This window comes from Muntiacus reevesi, chromosome 2 (assembly GCF_963930625.1).
Source record: "Muntiacus reevesi chromosome 2, mMunRee1.1, whole genome shotgun sequence".
Classification (NCBI taxonomy): Eukaryota; Metazoa; Chordata; class Mammalia; order Artiodactyla; family Cervidae; genus Muntiacus; species Muntiacus reevesi.
The window spans coordinates 157,004,719-157,020,339 of NC_089250.1; the positions used below are offsets into that span (position 1 = coordinate 157,004,719).

The following is a 15,621-nucleotide window of genomic DNA, read 5'->3' on the forward strand; positions in this document are numbered from 1 at the left end:
AGAAGAGAAGTATTCAGGAACTCAGCCCTCTTACTCAGGGTTCAGCGATTGGAACAATGAGAGTGATAGCAAGCAAAGGAGATTGTGCTTTTGCCAGTGATGCGCCAGACTGCCAAGAGAGAATGGTGTCCTCGAGCTGGAAGCAGAGAGAAGGATCGGAGTGGCTAATGATGTCAAGCTAAGGAAGACTAGGAATGGGTAATTGGATTCAGCCATGAGGAGCTCATCAGTGGTCTTGATAAGAGCCCTTTTAATAGCAGGGAAGAGAGAGGAGACCTGACTGGAGGAAGTGTAAGAGACAATGGACGGAGAACATATTTGGATAGTATGTGAAGACTGCTGTCTTGAGGAGTGTTAGTGGAAAGGAGAGCTGAGAGACAGATCAACAGCCACAGGGAGAAGTGGCCTTGTGGGGGCAGGGGTTAATTTTTCTTTTTTTAAGATGGAAGGTACTGCCATTTGTACTTCAGTAAGAATGAGCTAGTAGAGAAGGAATGGTGGGCACAAGAGTCATAGGAGATAATTTCTGAGCCTTATCCCCAAGTTGGCAAGTGGGTTATGGGATCCTCGTGCATTAGTGAAGGCTTAGCCTTTGTAGGCTTGTGGACAGCTCATCCATACAATTAAAGCAGAAAGAAAAACATGGGTGTCAACGCAGGAAAGAAGTGGACATGGTGTGGACGTCTTTGGAAGTTATCTTCTTTGTGCTTCAGTCTTTCTTAGTGAATAGGCTGAAGAGTAAATATGGGGAAATGTGAATAAATTAGGTCAAAGTTTGGCAAAATTTTTCTGTAAAGAGTCAGAGGGTAAATATCTTAGGCTTTGTAGGCTATACAGTCTCTGTTGCAATATTCAGTTCTGTTGTTATAGTGCAAAAGCAACCTTCCACAATACATTAAAAGAAGAGCATTCCTTTGTTCCAGTACAGCTTTGTTAAAGCAGATGGCAAGGCTGAGTTTGTTCCATGAGCTGAAGTCTGGCAACCTCTGAAATAGGAAATAGAGTAGTAGCCTTGCTCCATAGCCCTGTGGGCTCCCTTAAGGAATATAGAGGTAAATGCTAGTGGATGTGCAGATTGAGCACATATTTTTTTAATTGAAAGAATACATGAAGAAAAAAAAAAGCATAGTTGATTTGGCAAGCTGGTGGGGTCATAGATAATTCTTTAAAAGTAAGAAATTCCTCGTTTTTATGTAATAAGTGATAATCAAACTATCTATATATGCACCTTTAAGTGTAAAGTGTAATTTTGACCTTAATTTGAATGTTTAGATGGCAGATCTATAGAAAAGTTTTTTGACAGGAGCAATCTTTTCAAAAAATGACTGTTCTTAGCCCTTGTGAGTTTTCCACCCCTCCATAGTCTTAAGAAAATGCTTTAAAGGAAGGCCTGTAAGTTCTTGCATTAAATGATTTTTTTTTTTTTTGCAATCTGTGGCAAAAGCAAGTGTATATATTACAATAAAGTATGGAACAAAAAAGTGGGTCAGGCACAGAGAGAGAAGGAAGAAGGGAGAAAACTAGGAGGCAGTGTCTGACCCTGGGCTTGAAAGGATGAGCAGTAAGTTTTGAGGTAGACAAGGAGGGCAAAGGCATTTCAGCAGATGGACTAGCTTATGCAAAGGCACTGGGGTCTAAACATGGTTTGGGATGGTGAGAGTGGTCAGCAGAAAGTAGATCTTCTGGGGAGCTCGGATTTTAATCCTGTCAAGTTGAACTTATAGTTCATTTATTTCTCAAAAAAAAAAAAAAGGTCTTTTTGACTGTTTTTTCCATAAATATGTGTAATCAAACCATGCTTAAATATTCATTCTTTCCTGGAATGTTTATATAAAATCTGCAGTTAAACAGCTGAAAAACACTTTTAAAAAGTAAATTTCCAAAAAAAAAATTACACACCATCTTTTATTAGCCCTAGGCTACTCATTTTAGAAGAAAATGAAGTGAGACATCATAAGTTAACATTCCTTGAATTCTTACTGTGTGCTAAGGCACTGGGCTTCATACACATTATTTCGTCGAAATCATACAGTAGCACTTCCTGATGTTGATTAGCTCCATTTTACAGATGTTGGTACTGAGGCTTAACTAGTTTGCCCAGGTCACCAGCTAAAAGCAACGGAGCCAAGACTTGAATCCAGGTTGTCCAAGTCCAGGTCTCATGCTCTTAATAACTATCCCATACTCAATCAAATTTGATATGTCCTCCTGGGAAACAAAAGTGACTTTTCTCTTTCCCTTGTTTTCTCCATAAGACTTTAGTATTATGGTTTAGTCTGTGTGTGTATGTATATACACACGTGTGTAAGTGTGCAGACAAAGCTTTGTGTTATCAGATACATAGCATACCAGGATTGTATTGTACAAACTATAGCAGTACTAAGTAAAGAACAGTAGAGACATAAAAAAAACTTGTCATTCCCTAACACACCTTATATTTAAACATTTTATAACAGTAATTTATATGAGTAATTTAACCCTTATATAATAAGTTTAGGTTGGTAAAACCATGTGTTTTTACTATGTTAAAAGTATTCATGAATTTTTACTTTAAAAAAAATCAGTATTTTGTAAGAATTTTCCTGAGAAGCAGCTTTTACTTTGGGAATAGATATCTGCTGATGAGATGTCAGAAATTTTCAGTACGGGGTTTTTCTTTGTGCTCTTCATGTTTTCAGATCTGGAGATGAATTGGGGGCAGTTTGAGTCTTGACTTCCCATTGTTACAAAGCAATGTTCATGCTAAGTCACTTAAGTTGTGTCTGACTCTTTGCAACTCTGTGGACTGTAGCCCACCAGGCTCCTCTGTCCATGGCAAGACTATTGGAGTGGATTGCCATGCCCTTCTCCAGGGGCTCTTCATGACCCAGGGATCAAACCCATGTCTCTTAAGTCTCCTGCATTGGCAGGCAGGTTCCTTACCACTATTGCCACTTTACCACTATTTCCCACTTTGTGGGAAGCCCACAAAGCAATGTAGTAGTGATCAAAACCAAGCCTGTCCTCTCCGCATATGCTACCTTATTCAACTTAACATTGAAGGTCAACCTATTTTTATATAAAGAGACCTAAAGTTTAGAGATGGCAAGAATACACAGAACTATACAAAAAAGATCTTCACCACCCAGATGATCATGATGGTGTGATCACTCACCTAGAGCCAGACATCCTGGAATGTGAAGTCAAATGGGCCTTAGGAAGCATCACTACAAACAAAGCTAGTGGAGGTGATGGAATTCCAGTTGACCTGTTTCAAATCCTAAAAGATGATCCTGTGAAAGTGCTACACTCAATATGTCAGCAAATTTGGAAAACACAGCAGTGGCCACAGGACTGGAAAAGGTTCATTTTCATTCTAATCCCAAAGAAAGGCAATGCCAAAAAATGCTCAAACTACTGCACAGTTGCACTCATCTCACATGTTACTAAAGTAATGCTCAAAATTCTCCAAGCCAGGCTTCAGCAATACATGAACCATGAACTTCCAGATATTCAAGCTGGTTTTAGAAAAGGCAGAGGAACCAGAGATCAAATTGCCAACATCCACTAGATCATCAAAAAAGCAAGAGAGTTCCAGAAAAACATCTATTTCTGCTTTATTGAATATGCCAAAGCCTTTGACTGTATGGTTCACAACAAACTGGAGAATTCTTAGAGATGGGAATACCAGACCACCAGTCCTGCCTCTTGAGAAACCTGTACGCAGGTCAGGAAGCAACAGTTAGAACCGAACATGGAACAACAGACTGGTTCCAAATAGGAAAAGGAGTATGTCAAGGCTGTATATTGTCACCCTGCTTATTTAACTTGCATGCAGAGTACATCATGAGAAACGTTGGGCTGGATGAAGCACAAGCTGGAATCAAGATTTCTGGGAGAAATATCAATAACCTCAGATATGCAGATGACAACAACCCTTATGGCAGAAAGCAAAGAAGAACTAAAGAGCTTCTTGATGAAAGTGAAAGAGGAAAAGTGAAAAAGTTGGTGTAAAGCTCAACATTCAGAAAACTAAGATCATGGCATCCGGTTCCATCACTTCATGGCAAATAGATGGAGAAACAGTGGAAACAGTGGCAGACTTTATTTTGGGGGAGCTCCAAAATCACTGCAGATGGTGACTGCAGTCATGAAATTACAAGACTCTTACTCCTTGGAAGGAAAGTTATGACCCACCTAGACAGCATATTTAAAAACAGAGACATTACTTTGCCAACAAAGGTCATTCTAGTCAAGGCTATGGTTTTTCCAATAGTTATGTATGGATGTGAGAGTTGGACTATAAAGAAAACTGAGTGCTGAAGGATTGATGCTTTTGAACTGTGGTGTTGGAGAAGATTCTTGAGAGTCCCTTGGACTGCAAAGAGATCCAACCAGTCCATCCTAAAGGAGATCAGTCCTGGGTGTTCATTGGAAGGGCTGATGTTGAAGCTGAAACTCCAGTACTTTGGCCACCTGATGCAAAGAACTGACTTACTGGAAAAGACCCTGATACTGGGAAAGATTGAAGGCGGGAGGAGAAGGGGACACAGAGGATGAGATGGTTGGATGGCATCACTGACTCAATGGACATGAGTTTGAGTAAAGTCTGGGAATTGGTGATGGAAATGGAGGCCTGACGTGCTGCAGTCCATGGGGCGCAGAGTTGGACAGAACTGAGTGACTAAACTGAACTGAAAGTTTAGATCTTCTGAACAGGCTAATTGAAATAACATTTTTAAAATTATAAATACATAAAAGTTCTGATGTTATTTGTATTTTTTTCTGATCATGTTTCCATTTCCATACCCCATAAATGGTTCCTTTTCTGAATTATTATGCATGAGTATTAACTTTAGAATATCTTTCAGAATATAGATTGTGTTTGAATAAGATATAAACCTCACCCAAGTGTGAACAATTCAAACTTTTCTCTGAATAAAAACAGGGAAATACAGAGTATTTTAGGTGCAAATGTACAGTTTAAAAATGTTTGAATATTTGATGAATATCTTTTATTGTTTAGATGATAAAGCCCCGGTGACAGATACAAATATTCCATCTCATCTGGAACAGATGTTAGTTATCTTAGTACAAGAAGAAAATGAACGGGAATTTGGAGAGACGGGGCCATGTATGGAATATTTACTTCATCACAAGATCTTGGAAACATTATATACCTTAGGGAAAGCTGATGTAAGTTCCTAATCCACATGATGTTCTTAGGCAAGTACATGTAATATATGTTTTCATGTCTTAGAGATAAAGAAGCTGCCAAGCACTAAATTTAACTGTAGAGGTGTATATTAAGGATGGAAGGATTCAAGTCAGTACATGAAAAAAAAAAGAAAATTGTTTGTCCTGTATGAGTATGACTTTCCATAGAGATAGCAAAGCCCCCAAATCCTCTAGACAACTGGCACTTAGGCTGCTTAGAATTACAGTGTAAACATTTATAAAAATCTACTCAAGTGCAAATGCTCAGAAGCAAAGGAAATGAGAAGGATCCCATTGAATAATGGGTTACAAAAATTATTTTTCATAATCCTGAAAGAAAGAAAATGTCACTGATCATTCTGACATTAACACTTCTGATGAGCAGAACCAATTGAAGTAAGTCTGTTTGGTGAGTCTTCCTCTTTAAAAACAAAGAGGTGATCACCACAGGGCCTCCCCCAGCTCTAAAATTTGGTGCGTCTGTTCTGTGAATTTCTGTAATATATGTGAAAATCAAATAAAAAAGCCTCAAACAGATGTTTAAACACCAAATAGAATTATGAAGTCGTTTTGAAGATGATTTCCTTTTAATTAAGTCTGTAATTCTCCAATTCATTTTTAGGTTAGATTCATTCAGTTTATATTTTCTAGCTAAATATCTACTCACTAGTATCTTCCAATTCATTCCCTTCTTCCCTCATTTTTCCTGTCCTTTGTAGAGAGAGATTATGCAACATTATATTGAGCAAATATTAATCAATTTCTGAGCAAATGTTAGTAATTATACTACTGGGAAATTTATTTTGATATTGGTGATTATAAATATTGTGTTTTATGTGAATAAGGTATTTACTATCTTCACATACTATTGTGCTTAAGATTATAGCTTATGCTATTATGCTACTTCCATATAATGTGTCTATGGTGATGTTTTGGAAATACTTTGTGACTATTTTAAATCTGAGTCAACATAAGCAGGTTAATTTTAGAACATATAACCTTGCTAACTCATACTCTTAATTTACAGCATGCATAATAGTCAGGTTTATCTGCCTTTCAGCAAATATTTAAAACAATTGGCATGTTATCAAAATTTATTTATTAAATATTCATTGCCTATAATGATCATAATGTAAATAATTTTGCAACTAATTTAAAATCACATTGTTAGAATAAATCACAGCCATTTATACATAGGATTCCTTTATTTACACACATGTGTTAGACTTTATTTACTCCTCCATATATATGATGAAAGATTATTGATTACCTGCCATAAATGTAAGTGATAAGATGGTGCCTTTGCCTGGGCCAGGGCCTTTCTTTTACCCTAGCATTTAGAATATTAACAGCTTGGCATTACCTGAACCAAACTCCAGTCACCATGGCATATTGTCACCATGCTGTTTGTGATTACATCAGCCTGTGGTCTCACACACTCTTATAAATTTTATTTATAGAATACCAGTCAGTAATAATTTGATTGCGAATTTTATTTAGACAAAGTCACTAACTGTCTAATTGCATTGATTTTTGAAGGTGTAATATATTCACATACATTGTGTCTGATTTTTTTCAAGCTTTCGAGTAAAAAAGTTTGCATTGTCTGTTTTTTTTCTTGTTTGCTTTTTTCCTGTACCCAGTGTCCTCCAGGAATGAAGCAACAAGTCTTGGTGTTCTATACCAAACTTTTGGGGAAAATCCGGCAGCCGCTGCTTCCACACATTAATGTGCACAGGCCAGTGCAGGTAGTTTGTCCCCTTTACATAAAACTATTTGGTTCACTGCTTTTCGCATAGAAATAATTTTATATGATTTTTCTAAGGGTAAAAATAACTTGCAAAGTAGCAAACGTTGGTACTTGAGCTTTCTTGATGCATGACATTGTATTAAATGCACTTCATGTCTCTATATTTCTTTCTTAAAATTTTATACATTATACATTAATTTTACCATTGACTTACTTCCATGACATCTCAAGAAGTTTATTAAAACCTCACTAATTTTTTAGAGTAACATATTTGAAAAACTTATTACTAGCAGATTTATTTTGATATAGGTGATTGCAAATAGTGTTCTTTCTGAAAAATGCAGTGTATTTGCATTATTTGAAAATTTAAAATATCCTGAAGGTGAATGAATGGCTGTTTAGATGTTTATTTAAAAAAATAGCCTAAGTTTAAAATTTTGTTTTAAATTTTTTGACAGAAGTTAATTCGATTGTGTGGTGAAGTCCTTGCAACGCCAACAGAAAATGAAGAAATTCAGTTTCTCTGCATTGTGTGTGCAAAGCTGAAACAAGATCCCTATTTGGTTAATTTTTTCCTGGAGGTATAGTTTACTTCTTGTCAACCTTCAAAGTATGTGTATATTAAAATTATCATAAGAATTGAATTCTCTAAATAATATTAGAAGGAATTACATTTTGTGAGTAACAGATAGCCTGTTTTACTTCCCCAGAATTATTTTCATTTAAGAGCACTGTTTTATCTTAACCCAAAATCTCCTGAGAAAAACTATCTCGAAGAATGTGACTGAACCGCATGTAGGGAGCAGAAGAGGGGCTGGACAAACACAAAGCTACAGCTTAGGAGCACAAGTTGAAGGGCAAATCTGGAAGAGGGAAGTCACGGGAAGTTTTAAGCTATCATATTTTCAGCCAGGCTTGCTCAAGCGTGGTGTGTGGGTAAGAGTGGCGTGTGCAGATTTGGGCAAGATGCGAAACATCACGAGTCACCTCCCCACCCTGGTGTAGCATTGGGATTGCTCTGCTAATTGGTACTATCTTTTCCTAGCCATGGTCACCAAATTGTGGTTTACTTAAATCAGTTAATATTTGGATTTTATTTCCAGTTTTAAATTAGAAAATAACTCTTCTGTTTTTCCTGCTTTCATTTATTCTTTTTTAGCAGTAGTCATTTAGAAATATATTAGGGAAAATGTTGGGGTTTTTTAGTTTTTTTTAAAAAGGGTTTTTTTTATCTTTTTTTTTTTTTTTTAGATTGAGGTATGTTATACACTGGACAACTCAGTCTCTCTGACTCTCTGAGTTTGACAGACACATACAGTTTTATAACCACCACTACAATCAAGATAGACAGCAGCTCCATCACCTTACCTCATGTCCCTTCCTGGTCATCCTGTTTCTACCTCTGCCCCTAGCAATCACTGGTCTGTTTTCATCCCAAGTTTTCTCTTTTTCAAAAAGTCATAAAAATATAGTCAGCCTTTTGAGTCTGGTCTTTCTTTATTTCACTTCCATGCATTTGAGAGTCTTCTGTGAGTTTGGTCACAGACAGATACTATTTTATACTACTGAGTAGTGTTCTGTTGTATGGATGTACTGCAGTCATTTAGCCATTTGCCAGTTGAGGGATTTATGGGCCAGTTTGAGACAGTTACAAATGAGGCCATCATAAACATTCACAGATATTTTTGTGTGGACTTAGGTTTTCATTTCACTTGGGGAAATACCTAAGAGTAGGATTTCTGGATCATGCAGTAGTAAGTGTATATTTGCAAAACTCTTTCCAAGTGGGTTTATCATTCTGCAGCCCAGGGGCAACGTATGAGAGCTATTGTTCCATGTCCTTGTCAGAGTGGGTATTGTCAAGTTTTTTGCTGTTGTTTTGTTTTTAAAACTTTTAGCTGTTCTAATAGATGGCTTCATTTTTTATTTCATTTTATTGAGTAAGTAAGTTAGGATATTATTCTGCACTGTTATTGGAGGTAGGTAAGCACCTACCTTACCAAGCTGCAAAATTGCATGGATTTAAATTTCTAGGTTAGTGTTAAGGACTATGAATACCTGTTTCTCATGACATATATTTTGAAAATTTGCTTCAAAATGGCTATAATAGCCTTGTGATATAAATATATCAAATATCTTGATTTGGCTCAATGTGAGATTTTTCTTCTCAAAGTTCGTTTTTACATAAGTTTTCTTAGGTAACCTAAATTACTTTAGATGCATAGATTTTTTTTCCATGCTTAAGCTTTAAGGAGATTTTCTCAGAATCTCTGATACTTGTTTCAGAAGTACACAGCCATAGATCAGAAACTGAAAATTTGCAGGCATGTGTATGCCTGCCTGTCTTCAGAGACACGTTTACATGTAGACCTCAGTATAACACCACCCTTTTGAATTAGTGTCATGTCTGCTGTAATCCCGCATTTTTATAACACCTACTTCTTCAAAGCTTGAGGTGGTAGGGGACTCTATTTTCTGAACTGACTAGACTATTCGTGTGCTTTTAATATTAATTTTAATGCTTTTAATGTCAGTTATTACAGTCTCCCTGGCATTAGAGTCATTTATGTGCATTTTATTTTCTCTTCCTGGTCAGTAAGCTCCTTGAGGATAAGGATTCTATTTTATTAATCTTTGGGTCCTCATAGTGTCTCTGGTATCTAGCACAATGCATAATAACTGCTTAATTAACACTTATTGAATGAATGAATCTTTTGAGACATGCAGCTTTATTACTAGTGTGATAGCAATAGAGCTTCCCTTGTGGCTCAGCTGGTAAAGAATTCACCTGCATTGTGGGAGACCTGGGTTCGATCCCTGGGTTGGGAAGATTTCCTGGAGAAGGGAAAGGCTACACTCTCCAGTATTCTGGCATAGAGATTTCCATGGACTGTGTAGTCACAGGGTTGCAAAGAGTCAGGCACAACTGAGCGACTTTCACTTTCACTAGTAATAGAAGTACTTTGCATTTCTCAAGCATATATCCCTTGAAATCTAATCTCTCACTTCATTTACATCAGCCAGTAGATGCATTTGCTAGGAGTTAAATGCAGATGGTAGATAAGTTAGTAACATTCTTTGCTGTAAAGGAGTTGGTGGTCTGGTGATGAAGGAAGACTAATGTTCAAATACTGTAATCTAAGGTAGAGTGAGGCGAGTATCATAAGAAAGATACAGAGTAAATGCCCCTAAAACTTCACAGGATGAAGAGATTACATCTGCCTTCATCATTAGGAGGGAACATGGAAGAGGTCGTCCTTGAAATGAGCCTTGACATGTTTAGATAAGCATGGGTGAGCACAAGTAAAGGAGTGAAGATAGGACAGTCCGTGGTGTGGTTTACATGGTTTAATTACGCTATGTGGTAAGAAAAGGGACCCAGACAGATAGATTAGAGTTGTCAAAGGCTTTGAATTCATGCTTGCTTGCAGAGCTTTTTTAAAATGCAGATCCCTTGGTTTCACCTCCAGACATTTTCATTCTGCGTTTCTATCAAGCCCCACAGAAAACCATGAGCCAGCAGTCCTGAGTTGAGAAACACTAGTTTAGGGAGTGAGTGCTGAAAGTGAAAGTGTTAGTTGCTTAGTCACGTCCGACTCTTCGCGACCCCAGGATTGTTCTTCCTCTTGCCATTCTTATCAGAGATGCTACTCCCAACAACAATATTAACATTTTAGATGGAATAAAATATTTGACATTCATAAAAACTATGATACGCAGTTGACTTCATAGGAAATTGGGAAGTTGTTTGGAGTATTCATTTAGTTCCATAGGATTATTTTCTTCTAATATATGTGCTGTGAGCTCAATTTCTCAATAAGGTTGGTCTGAACTATACTTTTAATAGCAATAAAAGTGATTTATAATATCTATCATGTAATTTTGGAAGTGGAACTTTGATTTTATTCAGTATTTACTGCACTTCTCTGATGAAGCACTCTGATAGGTCCTGCAGAGAAGCTGATTTATGATGAATTCTAAATTGTGTGTGTGATTTGATTTTTTTGCTCTTAGGTTTAAATGGAAAGCAAGAAACCTTTGCCTGGAAACTAATGATTTGCTTCAATTTAGGTTCTTTTTGTGTTTGGCTATGTACCATGTTGGGGGGGGGTCACAATATTTCAAGCAAATCTTTGTTTTTATCCTCAAAAATACTAACAAGAATGTCCTCAGGGTATTGAGTTATATTTACAGAGCAGAGGTATAGGAAAAGCCTTAGAAAAATCATCTTAGAAACTAATTTTAGAAGAAACAGCATTAGGGCTATTTATTTTTAGTAGGCCAGTGATGAGAAAACAATTAACAGCAACTGAAACTTCCTGAATCTTATGTTTTCCTCACTAACATCAGTTGTTTTCGGTAGCAGTCAAGTAGTTATTACTAATATTGTTCATTGTTTACTGTCAGTGTAAAACATTTTGTAGATCCTATTCTGAAGATTATGATAAACGCCTATGCAATTTTAAGACATCTAAAGCACAATTTGTTTAAGTCTGGGTATTTTCATTTGTCATAACACTTTTATCTGTTGTGACAGTGGCCAGATATTGAGTGTTAATTACAGAAAAGCACATTAAAATGTGATTTCTGTTCTATAAGGCTTTTGACGTGAATCTTACGAAGCTTGTATTCCTTTTCAGAACAAGTTTAAATCATTGGCTTCCCAAGGAGGCCCAAATGCAATTTCAGAAGATGTATTAAAAAGTCAAGATTCCTTGTCAACAGATACAGGCCAGTCCTGTCAGCCAGAGGAACTGTTGGGTGCTTCTGGAACGGAGCACACAGACTCAGAAGATGAGCCTTCTCATCAGATGGGTGACCTGTCCACGAGCTTGGAAAATCTCAGTGTCACTGCGCTGCCAGAGGCCACCGTTGTTCGTCCAAACCAGGATTACAACCTAGTGAATTCTTTGTTAAATCTTACTAGAAGTCCTGTGAGTCATCTTTTCTTTCTTCCCCCTAACATAATCACTGTTAAATGCCTAGAGAAAAAAATTCTTTTTTTTTTTTGGCATAAAACGTTAATCCGTTTAAGGTGAATTTGCCAAACAACCTGAGGTATGTCTGATTGAAGCCCTGTAAGGATGCGTGTTCTTCCCCTCAGGATGGCCGAATAGCCGTGAAAGCCTGCGAGGGCTTGATGCTGCTGGTGAGCTTGCCGGAGCCGGCGGCCGCCAGGTGCCTCACGCAGGGCACGTGCCTGTGCGAACTGCTCACCGACAGGCTCGCCGCGCTGTACAGGGCCCTGCCTCCGTCAGTGGACCCCTTGGATATCGAGACAGTGGAAGCGATTAACTGGGGGTAAGAGCCGCCGCTGTTTGTGCTTTCCTATGAACGTGACCTCTTAAACATACACTTTCAAATCCATTTGCATTTTGCAAATTAGACCTTTTCAGGTTTGAAAAATACAACATTGCTAGCCATCATTAAACCAGATTGTTGTTTTGAGGCTTGCTTTATGTTATCAGGAACGAATTGGCGTGGTAACAGTCTAGGTGTCACATAGTTAAGCTATTCTTTCCCTTTGTCTCTTGTGGTGATCAGTTAATACCTTAAGATTGATAACTTTATCTGACTGTATTTAAAAAACAAAAAACTTGTGTGGAACCTCACCTCCCACCTCTCTCACTTGTTTCCCCTGGTGTTAGGGCTACCCTCTTGATTCTCATATGAAAATAGGATTACTGCAGAGCATTTATAAGTTATTAAAAGTGTGAAAGTAGCTCAGTCTTGTCCCGACTCTTTGTGACCCCATGGACTATACAGTCCATGGAATTCTCCAGGCCAGAATACTGGAGTGGGTAGCCTATCGCTTCCCCAGTGGATCTTCCCAACCCAGGAATCGAACCAGGGTCTCCTTGATTGCAGGTGATTCTTCACCCGCTGAGCCACAAGGGAAGCCCATTAAAAGTGTAAAGCAGCATAAATAAAATTACTTGTAACCCCACCACCTCTAAGCAGCCTAACACTTTTGATATCAGAACCTGTTACTCTTTGTGCATTTTTAACCCTTCTTTGGTTTTTACTTGTTTTTTCCCACTCTGTATTCTGTCAACATCTGTAGGCCAGACCCACTTCTTAACTTCACTACTGGGTAGTGTTTTAAGGAAGAAAGAGAAGCAGATCAGTCGTTTCCTTTTGCTGTCCCTCCTTTATGTTCCTTTCCTTTCATCCTAGAGGCTGAGAACTTCCAACTTTCCATTCCTGTTACTCAGTCACATTTAAGGTGGAAACATGAGGAGGTGTCTCAGTGCTTTTTCTGCTGTAGCTCCATTCTCCACTTAATGAGTGAAAATTATTCACAAGTTTTATTTAGAAGGTTTTCTCTTATCTTTGGCTTTCATGTATAAAACCCTCTTCTGATTGCCATCCAGTCTCACCTGCCTAAATGTGTCATCCCATGTGTTCATTCACGGGCCTTCATCTCCCCATATGCACTGAATTGGATTAATGCTTTTGAATAACTCTGTGTTCTTCTGTGTCCTATAGCTTGGACTCATACAGTCATAAAGAAGATGCTTCAGCATTTCCTGGAAAAAGAGCCTTAATTTCATTTCTCTCCTGGTTTGATTATTGTGATCAACTTATAAAGGAAGCACAAAAGGTTTGAATATTTTTGTTGTTTAATTGATAACTTAAAAATGTAGATAACTACTGAGTGAAATTTGAATACTCAGTCTATATTCCTAAATATGTCTTAATTATCTTAGGATAGATAGCATAGTTAGTAAAATAAATAAAATGAAATAGCAAACTCTCCAAAACTAAATATATGTGTTTGTGTATGTGTGTATGTGTATTACAGCTCTGGAATAAATCACAGTTAAAATTCTGTCCTTATGTTTCTTTAAGTATTATAGCACAACCCTTTACAAGGTAACATTGGCTTCCCTGCATTTCTCCTCTTACGGGAGATGTTAATACAATAAGTGGTTGGGATAATATTTTATTTATGTTTGTCTTTGTTCTTGGAAATTTAGATAACATGTAAAGGAACCAGTAGCTAGCATCTTATCTAGGTTTATATGCCATCAACGAGGTAGGCAATAGGCAAGTTTGTTTTTCTACATTAAATTAGATGGAGAGTGCAAATTGATTTAGTGGTGTTATAAGTTAATCTCTCTCATTAAAAAAAAAATATGATACTTAATACTATGTTCTAGACTGCTGCTGTTGCTCTTGCCAAAGCTGTTCATGAAAGATTTTTTATTGGTGTTATGGAACCTCAGCTAATGCAAACGTGAGTGGCCTCTTTGCTGCTGTTTAGTTGCTAAGTCATGTCCTACTCTTTGTGACCCCATGGGCAGTAACCCGCCAGGCTCCTCTGTCCATGGGATTGCCCAGGCAAGAATACTACAGTGGGTTGCTATTTCCTTCTCCAGGGGATCTTCCGAACCCAGGGATCAAACCCATGTCTCCTGCATTTCAGGCAGATCCTTTACCTCTGAGCTACTAGGGACGCCCATGATCGGCCTGTTTACTTTTTTTAAAAAAATCACTGTGTTCTTGTTATTCTTACCCCCTAATTACCTGTTTGTTATGCAGTTCTGAGATGGGTATTCTGACATCAACTGCTCTGCTCCATCGCATTGTTCGGCAAGTAACCTCCGACATTTTGCTTCAAGAAATGGTGTTTTTCATCCTTGGAGAACAGAGGGAACCAGAAACTCTGGCAGAAATTAGCAGACATCCTTTAAGACATAGGTTAATTGAACACTGTGATCACATATCTGATGAGGTGAGCTATACAAGGATTTAGAATTGGACTTAGGTTCTTTGCTGTACTGGCTTTGATGTACTTGTCATGTTTTGAATACAGCCTTATTTTATGTGGCTTTTTATTTTGAAAGTTGAAATCATGAAAAACAATTTAAGTATTTTTCAATTACCTTTTATCATTTTGGGTTTCAGATCAGCATAATGACATTAAGAATGTTTGAACATCTTTTACAAAAACCCAATGAGCACATTCTTTACAATTTGGTCCTAAGAAATCTTGAAGAAAGAAACTATACAGAATATAAACCTGTGTGCCCAGAAGATAAAGATGTAGTGGAGAATGGATTAATAGCAGGAGCAGTGTAAGTTTCTGTCCAGCTCTGAATTTAGTGTTTCATATTAAGTCATAATTTTGTACCCTCTTAATTTCTCTTCTCTTCCTTCTTCTCTTAAAGTATTTTTAAAAATACTTTAACAGTTTAAAAGTTTTTTTAAAAATAAAATTTAGATGTCCTGATATTGTTCCTCCAAATCACAAGCAGCAGTATCTATTCACTAAACCTAACAAAGTCAATATAACCTTGAGTTTGATGTTAGTAAAAAATATTAATTTCTCTGTACAATAGACATACATTCATTATTCCTTAATTCTTTTATGAGCAAAATTATGTAGAGATTTCTGAGAACATAGCATAGAATCTTTTGGTTTAGAAAATATAATAAAATTTTTTTATGCATCATTAAATTAAACTTAGAGATCTGGAAGAAGATCCCTTATTTACTGACATTTCACCAGATAACACTTTGTCAAATCAAGAGTGGCTTAGCTCCTCACCTCCCGCTACTCCAGACCACCCCAAAAACGATGGGAAAACTGAAGTCCACAAAATTGTAAATAGGTGAGTTGCTGTATGTATTTGACTTACATCTCTTTGACTTCTTTTTACAACGTATAA

General features: G+C 37.2%; 1 protein-coding gene across 1 annotated transcript in view; it reads left to right on the forward strand.

The window, feature by feature from the left end:
- Positions 1–15,621, forward strand: part of FHIP2A (FHF complex subunit HOOK interacting protein 2A) — a 36,349-nt gene that overhangs the window by 8,065 nt on the left and 12,663 nt on the right. The window contains exons 3-12 of the mRNA XM_065923391.1: positions 5,006–5,175; positions 6,840–6,944; positions 7,405–7,527; positions 11,587–11,880; positions 12,051–12,247; positions 13,436–13,550; positions 14,110–14,186; positions 14,492–14,684; positions 14,858–15,027; positions 15,421–15,564. Of these exons, the coding sequence (XP_065779463.1) occupies positions 5,006–5,175; positions 6,840–6,944; positions 7,405–7,527; positions 11,587–11,880; positions 12,051–12,247; positions 13,436–13,550; positions 14,110–14,186; positions 14,492–14,684; positions 14,858–15,027; positions 15,421–15,564 (1,588 nt within the window). The remainder of the gene's footprint in view (positions 1–5,005; positions 5,176–6,839; positions 6,945–7,404; positions 7,528–11,586; positions 11,881–12,050; positions 12,248–13,435; positions 13,551–14,109; positions 14,187–14,491; positions 14,685–14,857; positions 15,028–15,420; positions 15,565–15,621) is intronic.